The 17,770-nt window shown below is 40.8% G+C and overlaps 1 protein-coding gene across 4 annotated transcripts in view; it reads right to left on the bottom strand.

The window, feature by feature from the left end:
• Nucleotides 1–17,770, bottom strand: part of trim44 (tripartite motif containing 44) — a 45,024-nt gene that overhangs the window by 8,410 nt on the left and 18,844 nt on the right. For all 4 annotated transcript variants that reach the window (XM_035664258.1, XM_035664257.1, XM_035664256.1 and 1 more), the window contains exon 5: nucleotides 15,571–15,593. In XM_035664258.1, the coding sequence (XP_035520151.1) occupies nucleotides 15,571–15,593 (23 nt within the window). The remainder of the gene's footprint in view (nucleotides 1–15,570; nucleotides 15,594–17,770) is intronic.

Genomic DNA, 17,770 nt, shown 5'->3' with positions numbered 1-17,770 from the left:
TTTATTTGCCATAAACACAAAAAAAAATATCAACGTAAATCGATTTTGGTTTGTTTTGCTCAGATTTATGTTTAAATGTACAACTTGATAAAAGGAGGGTTTATGCACAGCCTCAACTACAAGGCTGTTCACAAACTTTCCTCCTTAATCAAAAATAGTAGCCACGCCTGATGTACTCTGATGCAGTTACATACACACGCACATACTCTGCAAAGCAGACACGTAGGGATTCATGATGTTAGTGATTTGCCTCCAGACAAAGAAAACAACCACAACACTGTTCTTCCACCATGAGAAGGCAGAATAATCTACACGGGTGTCAAAACTCCCTGGGCATTTTAATGATAAATCCGAAAAATTTCTTTATAGCCAGCAACTGTACAGCAACCCCTATTGAGCCACAGTCGCAGCAGTGTTGGCTTTGTTTACATAGTGATTTATTGGGCTGATGTGATTCTTTTCCAAGGAAATATAACTGTCTATGCTCATGATATTCAGACTGACCACAGCAAATCAATCAAATATGACAGCCTGATCAAAAGTGTTATTTTTATTTTATAATTTATGTAGTTAAGTCTTTTGTAATTACATTTCACTTTGGGATGAATCTCTTCAAATATGCACAAATTTACAATTTATACCCACAATGAGATGAAATGAATTATTGACTGTATCTTAATGCCTGAAGATTAGTGGAAGAGCATGAGACAAACTGCCTGACTAAAGAGAGAGAGCCTACCATCATGTGATACATATTCTGAACTGACTGAATAATTATAACAAGAAAACAGTGACAGTCTGCCTCTTTCAGAGTCACTGGTCTATTCATACTGTTCACTGGGATTGTCTTCCCCCTGAAAAACAATGCAACACCCTGTGGTGTTTCCATGCTGTTCCGAAGACTAAATCAGTTCATGGAGGAAGTGAAGAGACAAGGCACAACAACAGGCGATGCATCATGGTACATAGGACAGAGAGCTAGGGGCTGTTCAATATGACCCTTTGTGTGCACCGCAGCTTATTCATCACAGTAAAATGGGAGAGGCAAGGATAAATCCATCTCATCATCCACCAGATGTAACGCTTCAAGCAGACCCCATTCAAACTCATGTTCATGCATGCCATTATTTTAAAATGTACATTAGAAAGTGCGGTGTGTACCACTCCAGCCTAGGATTGCGCGCAGTCAGCTCACTACATGATGCATGTATTATGCTGAGGACTGCCTCTTCCGGCATGCAGACTGCAAACAGTCAGGTGGAAAGGTCAGTGAAGCGGAATAAAATGCTCAGCCAATCAGAATAATCACACAGGTTTGTCTGTGCTGCAGCAGGTGTGAGGGGGCTGGATGAATACCGTTATCCCTCCACGAACTAATTTCTCGCTCACTTTGACACAGGTACCTGCCGTTAATCATACAGAGGAATTAATGCGGAGCCATTCAGATAAGAGCATTAAACTACTGTAAAGTCTCAATCTTACATTGGCTCATTTAGTGATTTTACAATTTCTGTGGCCACAGGGGTAATTGAGGAATTAATTGAGGAGAACTGCAGCAATCCCATCCATGTAGCCCACAAAAATAGAACTTCTAATTAGTGGCAATGGGAAATGAAAACTGACCTGAATATGACAAGCATCCCTGTTGTCACTTGCCTTAGGTATGAAACAGTGTGGACCACACATGGGAAAAATACACCATAATACTTCCTTCAAAGCCCCTCTTCACAGAGATGCAATCTGACAATAAACACTCATCCTGAACAGCACACCCCCATGTAGGCACAGGATTGTGCCTTCCAATTTTCCAGAGCCATTATGCTCTTGGTCACAAATTAAATGGCAATGAATGACGCTAAGAAGATCCCTTAGAGGAGAGCAAGGAGGAGATAATGGAATCACCTTAATGGTTCCCCACTGCATAACAAAGACAGAGGGTGGAGAGGACAGACACGTTGGATGTAGTCTGCTAACAAGAGGTTTGATCTTCAGGAGGCTCCACTGTGTCATTTTCTGGTATTATTCATTTGACAAGCTCACAAATATGCAGCTATTCAACACAGTAAAACCCAGACCCATAAAGAAACCCAAGGGATGTTTATGAATCAGGACAAATGGCTCACTGTGGTCTACTACTGCCGCACTGATGGTACTCTGTGAGAGGGACATGATGACAGATGACAACCTGAGCGCAGTTTACACACTTCTACAGATGTAAGAGGACGCTGTGTTGAAAGCGTGGACAAAATACTGGTTGCAAGAGAGTCAGCACGGTTCTCCAATACGGACAAAGGCTTAACTGATGGCCTAATAACCGAAATGGGCCTAGATAAAAAAGCAGAAACCATTTGCAAAAAAAGAAAACAACAATCTTATTTCTTGACTGCCTGCCATCCCTTTCCAGTACAATGTACCTACGCTTAAAAAATCACTCAGATAATTAAATCAGTAAAGCATAATTTAACACTGAATCACACACTGCACCTCTGGCCACATGCCAATCGGTGATGTTAAAGCAGCTACTACTGTATATTTGGCCTCTGATCACCACCACGGTAACCTATGTTACACTGTTAACTGCAGGTTGAAGTCTTGAAAAACGCCGTCATCACTCTTACAGGATGCTGACACAAAGGACACAGTAAAGTGTAGAGAGACTATGTATTTAATTACACAGTGCTTCATTTAGCTATCTGTACAATACTGTCAGTAAGTAAATACAGCATATGACCACTTACTACACCTCAACTTTTACAGACATTCTGTGATGTATTGTAGCCAGCTGTCAATATATTGTGTATTGCTGTGTATTAATTCTATTGTGATACCATAGTTATTGTGGCCAACACGCCATGAAACTATTAAAGTCTAACTAAATCATTATTTATAAAGCAATATCATGAGTGGTCCACAATAATTCCTCCAGCACAAGCTTCTGACCAAATACTGCCAGACATTCTGCCATAAACTCTTGCAAAACATGTTCACCAGGCGATAAATCCTTCTCATTGGTAACAACATGGGCTTTCCTCCGGCACCACTCTCAGGCTTTACATTTTGCCCCTCTAGTGGTGAGAATCTAATAATAGCTGTAAGTTGTCTCTGCATGTTGTCTTCATGCAAAAATTCAAAAAAATCATGCTGGTGTGTATAAAGCATTACAGCAGTATAAGGGTGCTAGTGTGGCCTTAAAGGTCTTGTTGGTTATAGTGTTCATGAAACATAAAAGCACAACTTTCGATAATGCAGTCACTGTAGAATACTTACATTGTCTGATTTTGTATAGGTATCTGCTGCGCTTAAATTCTTATTTTATTTTTTATTGTTGTAATGTTTCCCCATGCAAAGTCATCTCCCCTCCTATTAATTTCCAGTCTTCATTGGTTACAGTTGCATGTGTTTAGGAAACTTTAAATGCAGACTATGTATTTGGCTTAAATTGAATTTTCTGGAGTATCTAGCACTCCTTTGAAGTTTGAATCTCAAGCCCACAAGAGTGAGAAAGGGAGAGAGAAAAAAAAACATTGGAGAGATAAACTTATCTGTCCTTCAGAAGGCACACAGCATCAGCTTATAGGTAATGAATAGTGAGCACCTACGCTGTTCCCACTCTCCCTTTTACTTAAGACTTCTTAAGAATTCTTCCTTCCTTATTCTCTCTTTTGTGACTTCAACTTGGCTGTGACTTTACTGCTTGGTCCAGTCTCTGTCGTCCATGTTCTGTCAACTGTTTTATTTCTTTTTTTTCTTCCATCTCTCCCTTCATTTGTCCACACCCATATAATGCCTTCCCCTCTCTGTCCCTCTAGGCCCTTTGTCGTCTCCATAGGCACCACTGATCCAGGGTTACAGAAGGGAGGCCTTCCTAGCTTGATGTGTGCAGTCAGTCATGTGACCACTGAGCTGGCTCTGTCCCAGGGCCAGACAGCCATTATGAAGACTGACTGGTCACAGCAGCGCCCACACACTTGGCAGGCTGGCAGAGCTGCCCCCTGTTGCCTCTTTCAAACAACCCCCTTCTCTGACAGCAGAGCGCCGGCGCCACCTTAATCAGTGCACTGCCCAGGTGCCCGGACGAGCTGTCCCAGAATCTGGATTGCTCTGGAGAGATTTTAAATGTAAGAGCCTGTTTACACCACACTTGGACAGATTATACGGACTCCTCCTCCGCTCTAGTCTGTCATATAGATGGAGAGATGTCAGAGGCACATATGGCCAGAGAAGAAGAGGAGGAGAGAAAAAAAAAGAGAAAAAAGCGTGTGTATGAGACAGAAAAACAGACAGAGTTGGAGAACAGACTGGCTATTAGGCAAAGCCTTCTGTCACATGAGAACTCCCCCTCCCCCTGCATCCAAGCCCTCAATGTGAAGGACACCTAGACAGACAGCCCAGAAAACCTCGGCTCCAGACTGTCACAACTCTCATCTTGTCTGATAAAAGTCTCATATGCCTCACCCACTCCTCACCACGTTCGCCTCTGCAGAATGTTAAACACACTGTGTGAAAAAAGGACCTCCCTCGGTGTGCGGCACAGAGATCTTCCTCTTGCAAAAAACAAAAATATTAACAGTTATGATCTCAAAAACAACTTTAAAGAATGGTTATAAATGTTAAGCTATAATGCAAATATATAAGCATTTTACAGATGGCGCTGCACAAACTGAGATTAGTTTGGGTTTTATTAGTCTGTGAAATTTGTTGTTTTGTTCCTGCAGAAGCAGCATAGTTAGATGCAGCATTGCAACACAGTGAAATACAGTCATGGGGCTTGACAGCTCCCCAGTGCTGCCTGACTAATAAACTTTTATGTGTACTAATGCATCCTGTAAAACATCAGTCATGAAAGCCTGCTTTTCTCCTGAAGGTGACATGCCCCTATTGCATAATTCATCATAAGGAAACTGAAAGCAATTGTATTGTTCTTTTTAAATCAAGAGGCATGCCCATCCTTGAAAATTTTATCTTTATCTGTAATCACATGTGAATACAAATATTTAAAAAAGGCTAATGCCTCTCCTGTGTGGACAAAATTCAGAAAAAATCTAACACAATGAGATGTAATGATTAAAAAAACAACAAGTTGTCTGGTTCAAAAGGGAAACGCAGATGTGCAAATGGGGCCCTCATCAGAAAAAAAACATGAATTTTTCCTTCACATCGCTCCCTTCACAGAACAACGCTGGATTAAGGTGATTTTGCAAAGTGCAAGCTAAATCTCCCATTAGAATCCTGAGGTAAAATCCCAACCAGCTCCGCATTCCTCTTTAGCCAATACTATAAATCTGCATGGTGACGGGGCTTGTCGTGAAGCCGCTGAATTAAACATGCCAACCCTTCCCCTCACTGGGAGAATAACTTAGCAGAGGGACAGACCATGAACTGGAAGAGGGAAGAGTGCCCTGACAACCGCCCCACTAAACTGTCACACACGTGCTTACGTTGTTGCTGTGTCCAACTGTAAAAGGGAGATGTGTTGTGTCCTGCCTGTGTGCTGTGTGGTGTGTGTGCTGTGTGTGAGAGACGAGTTGTCGAGAAGAGAGTGTCTGTGAGAGAGAGTGTGTGAGAGTGAGAGAGAGTGAGAGTGGAGAGTGAGAGTGACGTGAGTGAATGCAGCTGAGTGAAGTGAGTGAGTGAGTGAGTGGAGTGAGGTGATTGAGTGACTGAGTGAGTGAGTGAAGCTGAGTGAGCAGAGACCGCAGAGACGCAGAGAGAACGAGAGAGACGAGACGACGACGACGACGAGACAGAGAGAGCTGCTCGTGCTTGGTTTTTGTGTTGACAGTTCATACCTAGGGCCAGAAGTTTGATAAGGCACTGATTCATTGCCCCCTGGTTCAGCCTGCCACTATCGTCCTCCTACATCTCCACCAAGCTGAAATCAGACCTCTAATTCCACCCGAAGGCTAACACACTGACGTGCATGTGTGTATGTGAGTGTGGTTAAAAGGGACACAGTAGGTGAGACAGTGTGAGCAAGGCATCTGTGCGTGAATGCATCTTTCTATCTGTGCGGGGAGACAGTTGCCTTGTTCTTTCTATCTTTCCACTAATTACCCTAACTGTGCGAGTGTGTGTATTTGTGCGTGTGTGTGTGTGTGTGCAGTGTTTATGTATGCTTTGAGTGAATAATGAATGTTTATACAGTGTGACATCTTTTGAGTGCTTTTACTCGTGTGTGCATGAGCACTGCATGCATGATAGGGTGGAAGGCAAAGTCTCTCCAGATCCAGTATGACAATCTGCCTTGTGGATAGAACACCAAGAGTGGAAATGTGTGGGTATGTGTGTGCTTGTGTGCGTGTGAGAGAGAAAGGGAAAGAAAATATGCAAAGAGTTTCCAGAGAAGCCATTTTTCCTGTTTGTAAATGGGTGTAATTCCCTGACAAGATACAAGACAGGAGAGGGGGAAAGCTCTAATTGCCTAGTCCACTTCCTGTATAGTATGTCATATCAGCCTTTCCCAAGCCAAATAATGTTATTCTCAAATGCAAACAAAACTCACAAGCACCCGCAGATTGCCTACAGCATGCAACTCAGACCAATTAACAAATGGCTGATTGGCAGTTTCCCGAGGTAGTGATTTCAGTTGACAACATTGACATTTGTTGATCATTACAGTCCAGCAGCTGTTAAATGTTCAGATCAGATTAGCTGGTCAAAAGTGCCAGTGACTGTATAGATTGTTTAAATGAGAATATGGCTGTCTGAAAACCAAAAAAAAAAGCCTGATGTGTGATAGTGCTACATCTATTTTTAATAATAACTGCTAACAGCATGGCTCTAGAAATGGTAATGACAGCCTCTCTGTAGACCACTTCAGTCTTCAGTCAGTAACTATTAGATCACTTGTCCAGTACAGACATTCATGGTTTTTCATAAATCCTAATGACTTGGATGATCCCCTGACTTTTCCACCATGAGGCTGACATTTGTGGTTCTGAATTAAATGTCTTTCAAAGGCTATTGGATGGATCACAATGACATTTGGTACAGATGTTCATGAACCATTTACGATGAATTCATTCATTCTAATGACTGTATCTCTCGAGCCATCATCCATAATCAGGTCAAAATTATATTTTTTCCAATACTTGACATCCCCATCAGCATCAAATGGTGAACATGTTTAATATTATACCTGCTAAACATCAACATGTTAGCATTGTCAGTGTGAGCATGTTAGTATTGATTTTAATACTTATTTCAAAATACTGCTGTGCCTAAGTACAACCTCTCAGCACGTTGCCAAAGCATGGCTGTAGACTTAGTTTTAATGTTAAAATCAAACATTTAAAATATATCTTTTATTTTACAATTGTGCATTGCAGCCATTACACAAGATATGCAGTGCTTTACAGTCTGACAGCAGAACATCCTATAGACATAGCATGTGGCTGTGTATAAATTACTGCTCATGAATCAGAATTGGAACTAGAAGGTCATTTCATCACTGCTGCAGCAGAGCACGCCATCTGCGGCCAGATGTGGCTGGCCTGGGACATGTGATGGAGATAAAAAAAGAGAAAATCACAACATCTGCACCTTTGATGTAGTGATCCAACTCCTGCCGTATGCCAACTTTCTTCCTCACTGCACTTCCTCAATCACTTTTGCCTGACTTTTTTTTTTGTCTTGCCACTTTCTTCTTTTCAAATAATTGCGTGTGTGCAAAAATACATGCGACACAAACATGCTATCAAACACATAAAACACACTTGCAGAAGTGTCTGTTTTCCAAGGGGAAAAGTGAGCTGTAATTAACACTTTTGGATTTATTTTTTATTTCTTATACTAATTCCTCACAGCCTTCCTCTTAGAAGAATGCACAAACTGCAGACGCTTCAATATGCCAATGTGATTATTAGATGGGACAGCTAGAGAAGTCTAGGTAAGTACTGTAATCTAATGAGCAGGTGCAGAGACAATGAATTAACAAGACAGGCTGGGAGAACAGGAGTGCAGCACATAGAAACGCTGTTCTGCATTCATAAATAATGAAGTAGATAATAACACATCAACACATTTTACAATGCGACATAAACGTGACATGTTCCGCCTCAATTTACAGTCACAGAGACGGTAAAGGAATGAAACAAAGAAAGAAAAAAAAAAAAAGAGTATGGCTTCTCATTTTTAGTAACTCAGTATGATTTTCAACACTGGGCTACATATTAGATAGCACAAGGTTATCAGGAAAGGTATTTGTTGGGAGCGGATATCACAAAACATGGACCACAAGAAGAGATAAAATGCTCATACCAGGAAGCTTGGTGAAGTTTACCATCACAGACTAACCTATTGTTGCTGTCTTGTGCACTGGAGCCTTCTGAAATATTGTTTGCCACGCTCTCTTTCATTTTTCATGCCTTTCCATTCTGTATTACCGGCTCACTGTAGTTGCACTGTTTTCACCCCCACCTCCCCTTTTTTTTCTCTCTCCCTTTCCTCTTCAGCAGTCACCTCGCATCTTCCTTGGTGGAGTTGAACTACATCTCTACAGGCTACACACTCACGCTCATCTCATCTCAGCCTGGTTACACCGTACCTGTGCTTAACTCCGTTTCCAAAATTCCCGACTGCAGACACTTAACCTTTCACACTCATGTTCTTTCACTGCACCATTTTGTTCCTTGTCTTCATTACTGGGCAGCTCAAAATCATGTTAACATACACATGTCTTTTGCTTTAACTTGCCCTATCCAGGTCCCTCTGGATATCAACCATCATCATCATTATCATCAACCTGATATGTAAAATTTGAATTGCAAAGGTTCTCAAGCTATTACTTTGTATTAAATATATCCTTTTTCATACTTTAAAAAGGCAAAGTTCAACAAATATGAATATTTAAAGAGTCCTGTGGTCCTACTTGTTAAATCACTCTTCCTTACCAGCTTTTCCAAGTCAGCTGAATAAAACTGACAATGATTCCTTTTCTCAAGGTATAAAGTCACTATGCTGACACCGATCTCTGAAGAAAAGCACACACGAACACACAGACAGAATACAATATAAGTGCGAATACAAACACACCTTTGCACACATTCAAAAAAACAGAGGCGGTAAGTCAAGGAAAGGTATGTGGGAGAGAGATGCATTTTACACACATGGATTAACAATCCATTATTCATAGGCACTACGGGCTCAGAGCATCAACACAAACACAGCAGTAACCTGATTCTGCCACACGACAACCTTGGATGCATCACAGACACTTAGCTCACCGACTCTGCACTACTGACTCTTTGCTCTCTGGGATCACAGACAATAAACCCAGTACTCACCACTCATCTACCGAGCAGATCAATACTACAGGCACTCTTAAAGCTCTGGTCAAAGCTCTATACACTGTCCCTTGCCCCCACAGGCCTAAACTGTAGAAAATGTAAAAAAACTAATATATTCAGTAGCAGTGCCACTACAGCTCGCGTGAAATTCCAAAAACCCTGAAGTACATCGAAGTACATCAAACTTATTAGATGACAATCCCCACTGAAGTCCAATACGAAAAAGAAGCAGTTTCTGTTTTAAAATACATTCGTACCTGTCGTGTCTGTTTCACAAAATACATTCCTAACCGTCTGCCTTCTTTTGCATTTTGACAGGCGGCCTACGGTCGTGATTCATACTTCATACCTGGGTGGAATCTAGAGGCTCTCACATGCAAAAGTAAAATAGATGCGTGGTGCTAAAGCAACCCCAACTCTAAATCAGAGGCGTTTTTTCTAGGTAAATTACCTCATTTGTATTCAGGAAAAGTTTTGGGAGAAACAAATAACTGCCATTAGTCATCACAAAAGACAAAGCGAACAGAAGCACACACGCACACACACGCACGCACTTATCTACTTATTTTCTCCCTTTAACTCCTCTGCACACACCCCTCTCCCTGCGTTATCAAAAACTGCTTGATGTGAGTCATGCAAGTGCAGACATGTGTGCCCACACACACACGCGCACACAGACAGACAAAGTGAATGATATTTAAAAAACTGGAGGAACATTTTGCACGTGGCATGAATTATGCATGCTTATAGTCTCTTGTCATCTAAATGCATGTCTCTGTATTTGTCAGTTTGGTTTGTGTGTGCTTTGAATTCATTTGGGACCTCAGATCCAACCCCTGTTTGAATGGTGATGGCCAAGCGAGAGAGAGAGAGAGAAAAAGGAAGAGGAGAGTATTAATGAAGAGATTTTAGTACAGTCATAAAAAGAAGCTGAGCCTTACACACACACACACACACACACACAGGAAAACAGATATAAATGCATCTAGCTGAAACATTTTAAATTATTAAATGGGGGCAGGTTGACACACACACACACACACACACACACACACACACACACACACAATAGTGTCTCCTTTTGTAGGAGGCGATGTAAATTTTTCATTAGAGGAAATGCAGCTCCCTCCCTCCATGTCCTCATCTCTGAGCTCTGTCCTGTGTCCTCTGGCCACGCTCCCCTGACACCTCCCTGCTTCACTCTACCCATCTAGTTGACCCAGTGAAGGGCAAGCAGTTCAAACAGACAGATAAGCTGCGTCCCAAAGTGCCCACTTCACTTCCCTGTCAGCCCCCCCTTTCCTTGGTTTGTGTGTTCATGTGAATGTGCACTATGATAGAGGGTGGTCTACAGCCGTCACTCAGTGAGACATAGTGAGCGTTTCGCCCCATTTCTCTCCTCTGTCAGCGAGCATGGTCAGTGGTGGCAAGATCACAAGCAGGGGTTTGACAGAATTCAAAATAGAGGATGCAGGGCACGATGTACACAGCTCATTTAAAAATAGGTCGGATGCATGATTTATGTAAGTTAGTTAAGCACTGGAAATAAGAACCACATCTCAAAACCTTCTTCATCATTATGTGCTATTTAGGACGGTTGGTCCCTATTGCCGCTGTTATCTTATAGTGGAAGACTCTGGATGGTGGAAACTACACATTTCCATTCAGATGGTGATGTGTGATGTAGTGTCACTATGGTTGTTGAAGGTAAACGGTGCCTGAGTAAGAATTAAGTAGGTACATTTATAAAAATAATAACTGATCAATTGTAATCAAATAGAAGATCATTAATAGCATCTTTACTTATTCTTAGATTTACACTACTAACACTACTATCACTTAATGTTAATGCATACACTTTGATTTGATCATTAATTACATTTTTAAGGATTGTTAACTTTCATGCATTATTCTGTTAATTTACAATATAACTGTACTGTAAAGTTGGATGGTTTAAAGCATCAGAAAGAAAATAAGATTATTTAGTTTGTAGGTCAGAGAGGGTCTCCAAAACCAAAATATGGAGTGAAGTGAGAAAGTGTAGAGCGCATTATTTATGCATAGGTGTAAATGAATGTAGGCAATACACAGTATATGAGTAAACATGTTAGGGAAAATCTGTAAAAGTAAAAAGAAGGAAATGAAGATGCAAAATCTGCTCACTTTCCAGCTGTGTGTGTGCGTTCTGAGCCATGCATGCATGATAAAATGTGCGAAGCAAGGGACAGGAGCTCCTGAGATACAGCCGAGACGTGAGTGATTGGAGCAATGAATGGGGGGACCTCGCAATGTAATTAGAAGTGCTACGCTCCCCAGTGGGCTTTACCATTTTAGTCTGATTATACTGTGTGATTTATATGCCCGGAAAGCCTCCATCGCTCTTGCTAAGCAAATTTGCCACATGTCGCAAAGCTTTAACTTTTCGTAATCCAGATGGTTTTTCTTCTTATAGCTTTACTGATCATGAAGGGGATTTGACTGAAGCTGAGCTCAGAAACAAACCATATTATCAGCTGAAGTTATTGAATTTTATAGTGTTTTTTGTTTGTTTAGGAGATCAGATACAGTTGCTGCCAACACTTCCCCTTTCCTTGCATCATGGTTATTTTTGCCTGTTATTTTCTTCATTTGTTATGTATGCATGTAGTCTAGATGTTTTTTTGTTAAACCATTCTCCCTTATACCCTCATATACCTTTGGGTTCACATGTTTTTATACAGTAAGCCCTAAGGTTTTGCAGACTCGTAGTTCTTATTTCTTTCTTTCTCTGTAAATAATCCCTCCTAATGTAAATAATTTCTATCTCCAAATAAAATAAATCGCAGAGAATACAGATAAAAAGGCAGATTTTCAAAAGAATATCAAGCAGAATGTGGGTGCTGAGTGAGTGTGATACACTCATGCAGACTTGCCCCTTACATATTTCATATTATATAGAACTTCCCAAAGACGAGACAGGGCTAATGGATGCAAGAAAACACATGGCACAGATTTGACATGGGTGTTCATGCATGTCTTTGAAAATCTGTCTGAACAAAAAAAAAAGTCATACTATAACTGCCAAGAAAAACTATACAATCTATGAAAACTAACAAGCGTTGACCAGGTATTTTCACTTTTCTGTCCTCTCATTTTCATTGCTATTCTTTATATGCTCAGAATGACAGGATACAAAAACACCAGGGATGCCTTACTGTGGGACACACACAAAGCAGCCAGTTCCATCTCCAACAAGACCTAACTTAAAGATGACACTGCTTCCAAAAATACTTAGAATCACTGCTTTTATTGGTGGATGTTCAGCTATACCAGTGTTGACTGTTACCTGCGTTTATATACATTTATTTCCCCAGTAGTGACAGAGAAAAAGCCCAAACATCAGGGACCGTCAGGGTCTACAATCTGAGGTGATCTGTATTGGCTGACTTGGTGGATCAGAGAACAATAACTGACTTGCTTGTTACTCCTATTGTTAAAATCATACAGATATGGATGGGAAACTGGAATAGTCATTTTAGGAGTGCTCTAATGACTTCTTCTTCGTGGCTAAACATCAAAAACTCCCAAGCTAAAAACTTAAAGTAGAAGTTAGTTAGTAGAAGCCTCTGTCTAGAGAAAAATAGCCTGCTTCTACATGTATACTAAAAATAAATCTTCTGAAGTCACAACAGAACAGCAAATTTAAGATTAACGAGAGGAATTCCTTAGCGTACTCTTTTTCTCTCATTGACTGTCTCACTGTCTATCTATTTCTCTCTTTAAGCACGCATCTCAGGAGACAACATAAAAGTGGCTTCTGGAGTTAAAGTGTTAATGCAGCAATAAGCCCTTTCTCCCCATCCTTTCTTTGTGTCTGTCTCTGTGTGTGTGTGTTTGTTTATGTGTGTGAAGACAGTCAGAAAATCTCGTCTCCACTACTGATCAGTGATGGTGACTCCTGATGTAGCATGGCCCTTACAGTATCCGATCACTGAGGGCTAAGACTGCAAAATGTGAAAGCAAATGGCAGGGCTTCCAGTAAGATGTGTAGGCTATGAGAGAGAAATAGAATTTAGTTATGATTTAAATAATATATTTTTCTCTCCAAACTAAATTTACATCACAGACACACTAAATCGCATAATATGCCATAAGCTACTAGCATAGCCTGTAAGTTCATACCTTTGGACACATTATTACATGAATGTGTATGCACACATTATTTACAGAGACTGCAACAGCTACACTGAATCCAGATGATAACTACTGTTCTGATTAGATTAGGAGCATATATACATACATACAAAAAACGCACACAAGACAAACGCATGCACAAACACATGTACAAAAGGCGCAGGTAGGCAAGGACAGGGGTTGCAAGGGAGGTGAGGAGGTTATAGCTAAGGGACACAAGTGAAATTTGCAACGCATCACATTAGAGGCAGCGGTGAAAAGGTTGGGCTGAGGGGAGTAAAGCAAGATTTATATTCCGAGGAGGACAAATCTTGGCAAGCATGGAGTACCTATGTTAAGAGACTTAGGGAGAGGCGGGGGGATCATATTGATGAGGAAGTCCAGGAAAGATGCGTGTGGGTGCAGGATTGTGGTCCTGCGGGGATGCTCTGTCTACAGCAGAGATATGGGGCTCAGACAGCGGATTAGTGTTTCTGCTCCATAATCAATTTGCTGTCTGGATCCCATTGCACATAACCCTAAACATCCAGTCCTCGCTTGATACTGCAAAATGTCTCTCCTCCTTTCTCCCTCCAACAATTGCACTTCAACTCTTTTTCACCTGCTCACCCTTTGTTTCACCTTCAGACCTTAAGATGTCCGATCTCTATTGCTCAAACTCACACATTTCAAGAAATTCTCCCCAAAATGTGTGTCGTTTTCCTCTAGCCACATTCTGCACCCACTGCATTTTAGGGCAATACGGGGGACTTTGGGAGTAATTATATCGGGGAGTGTGTGTGTGTATGTGTGTTTGTGTGTGTGAGAGAGAGTGGAGGTTAACCTTGACTAAGGGCAAACTATTAGCTCCATCTCACCCTTGGGTCCAAGCTTGCTGCCATCTGCTCCAGAGCTTAGGGGTCATAATACTGCCTGACCAATCAATAATATATTACATGTTGGCACCCTGCTCCAGCCATGGTCATGACTTTCTTTGCTTATTAAAAGCAAGGTATATTACACTCCAGAGAGGAAATACAGTACAATTTCTCAAAAGCAGGCAGTGCTGCCATATCAGTAGTACAAAGTAAAATTAAAAATTAAATTTCTGTTTGCAGAAAACAAGCATATTATCCATCAAAAGTGTATTTTGTGGCACAAAGGACTAGTTTTGCATTCAGCTTTCGTTTTAAATAAAGTCTCAGAGAAAATAAGGTTCTTGTCTCCGAGGACAGATGCTGGCATTTGCTGAAGGTGTCTGAGTCTGTGTATGTGTGTGTCTGTGTCTGTGTCTGGAGAGGGGAGGAGTACTTTGAGATGAAAGCCCAGAGAGACAGCCAGGAGGAGAGGCAGAGACAGCAGGTGGTGCTAGGAGCGCTGCTGCTCCAGGTGAAGGAGGCAGAGAGGTTTTAGTGTCAACAGATCAATAAAGTGTAGGACTGGGAGAGGACTATCTATTCCAGATTGTCTGACACAGACAGAGATAAAAGATGAAATATGTAGTCTATGGGAAAAAAGACACAAACAAACTGTAAAAGCAGCTCAAAACATATATGGCTGCATTTGCCCAGTCTAGTTTCCAATCCTACCTCAAACCTAACAGGCACATAATAAGCAGCTTTGGGTAAGAATAAATGTAAATACTATGCTGTATCAGAGGGCCAGACTTGACCCCACTAATGTCACAACCTGCATGCATATAAACACACACGTACACACAGCTCAAGCCTGACAGCCACTGTCCATGGCCCTCTTATTGGACCAGGCAGATTGTCACCTCTTCTGATTTCAGCGGGCAACACACAGATGAGAGCTACTAATTGCCTTGCTGGGGCAGCAACGTGACTCGCATGTGATTGGATAGGTTTGGAGGCACGGGAGGGTTTAGGCGCATCAGTGACTCGGTGTTGTGAGTGTGTTTGAGCGAGGCACTCAAGCTGAAGGTGGAAGTTTTCAGAGGGGGGGAAAGATTTGGACTTGTGTTTGTGTTTATTATGCAAGCTGAATACTCATCAGTCTCATGGTGGTTGATGGCACAAGGACCTGAGTGAGGAGGTTTTGAAGTGTCCTTAGTGCCCGCTAAGCTATCCTGTTATAAAAAGGTGAACATGAATTACACTGGCAGTCTTACCTTGGCCTGGCCTCAATGTCGTGCTGAAAACAGAGAGAAAAAGAGAAAGAGAGAGAATAAATCATATTTAAAATCTTTGCCCAGGTGTTAACAGGTAAACAACATCATTTACATCATCTTGTTCCACAGCTGGTGTGGCCCTAAATCTGACCAATTAATTTTCACTTTGATCCACCAGTTGTGCTCATGTATATTCATGAGCGTTTAAAAAGGAGCAGTCTGGAACAAAGCAGCGGGTGAGCCCCAAACCTTATTAACATGCCGGTTTTCCAATGTCAAAATGATGGACGTGATTTGTTGACTGTCAGCATGTGACGGTTCCACAAACATTTCAAGCAAAAGGTTTATTTATGAGCCAAATAAAAAATTTAGTCACATTTCAGATTCTGTTAATTTCCAGAAGATGTAAATGCATTATTTCACAAGGCTTACCCACAACATTTAAATTATTGCTATGAATTGATGTTGGTATAGTCAATATTTAGCAGGCCAAACACACAGCTCAGTATGTATGCACCACACGCTGTCATGTATAAGAGCCAAAGTACTTGTTATACCACTCTTGATTTTTGTTGGTTTATTTTAAGTCAAGAGGACCTTGAGCACCAGACGGCCTCTTTTGTTACCTTTAATATTCTGCTCAGCACTGTTTGTACTGTAGCACTGGACCTTGACTACCAGCCCTAAGATGGCTGTGCCAGAAACGGATTTTGACACTGTAACTAACAGCGTCTTGAAGGCAGTGGCTCTTTGGCAGCACAGCAGATGAGAGGAGAGCTGATGAGTGGAGGCTGCCGAGCACTGACTGCCTGTCTGCCTCACTGACTAAGATCTGGCTCTAAATTTAATTAGCTCTAGATCTGGACAAATACGTAGTTTCAAATATTGGAACTGGAGATTTTTCCTTGGTTTACCTTGTCAAACACTTCAATAGACTCAAAAGTCAATTTGTGAAATCAGAGTGCAAAACTGACATTCACTAAAGAAGCTTTTGACTGGTTGCTGTAAGGCTGTCTTTAAAAGAACTACACAAAACATATTTTTTTCTCCTTTGTCTGCATGTTCTAAAGACACCCAAAGTGAAGAAGACATGAAGCAATCCCAAGTCTGCTTTAAATTAAACCTGCAAATCCACCTTTGCTTTTTTTTTTTTTAAATATACCTAATTTTATGCATTAAAAACACTGAGATAAAAGGTGACAAATGTGAGGTAAAAATATCTTTTGGTAGATACATTTTAGTTTACCACCCTTAGCGGGTGAGCCAATAAGCATACTGTACATGGGATATCATTAATCAAGAGTTCAGAACTATTCCTAAGTGAGTAATTGCTACACTTTATGAAAATATTTGCATAATAAAGGGCAACACTTGCTTTACTTTGTCTTTTAATGAATATTAACGATTTCCCTGCAGAGAACAAAATCCACAATGAAGTTATCCAACTAATAAGTATTATCTTTGTTGCCCTGATAATACCTTGATATCTGCCCTGACATTACCATTAATAACATGAGGGCAGTCACTCCTGGTGATCAGATGGCATTCTCTGCTGAATGTTAAAAGCTAAAAGCAGTACATGCATTGTTGCTTTAATGCCTAAACCACATCAGTCCATGAGTCTATGTAAGTAGAGTCTATGTCTAGTTAGTAGGTAGGAGTTTATACCATAATGTGCTTGTGAATTTCCTTGGTGAGTGTGGCATAACAATGAGAAAGTGATGTTTTTTATAGTCCCAAGCTTGTGTGCTTTGTTTTTCATTTAAGTCCAATTAAAGAGTTTTTTAGTGCCTCTATCCACAAAGAAAGAAATATGGTGTTAGAAAGAAGCTGACAGCTACTACAGAGTTAAGAATCTGTTGCACAGCTCAATGGGAAACGGCTGATTATACTGAATTTAGGGTAAATTAGTATGTAATAAGCCCATCTTTATCTTTTTTTAAAATAGACTCTAATCTGATCTACAAGGTATGCATACGTTTAAAATAAAAGATACATTTAATTTGACATTTCCTTAGTTCAGTCATAACTATTCAAAATTTAGAATTCATTATAAAATTAGTGAAAAGTCTGAGGGATTCATTGGTGCATGGTAAACCTTTTAAGCCAATGGTAGTTCGCAATTAGCCAACATGGTGAATTGATAAATTATCACTTTTTATTGTTTTCAAATTCCCCAACACGCATTATATATAAAAAA

This window comes from Morone saxatilis, unplaced genomic scaffold (assembly GCF_004916995.1).
Source record: "Morone saxatilis isolate NCDOM2014 unplaced genomic scaffold, NCSU_SB_2.0 Contig2, whole genome shotgun sequence".
Lineage (NCBI taxonomy): Eukaryota > Metazoa > Chordata > Actinopteri > Moronidae > Morone > Morone saxatilis.
This window is presented reverse-complemented; position numbering and strand designations above follow the sequence as displayed.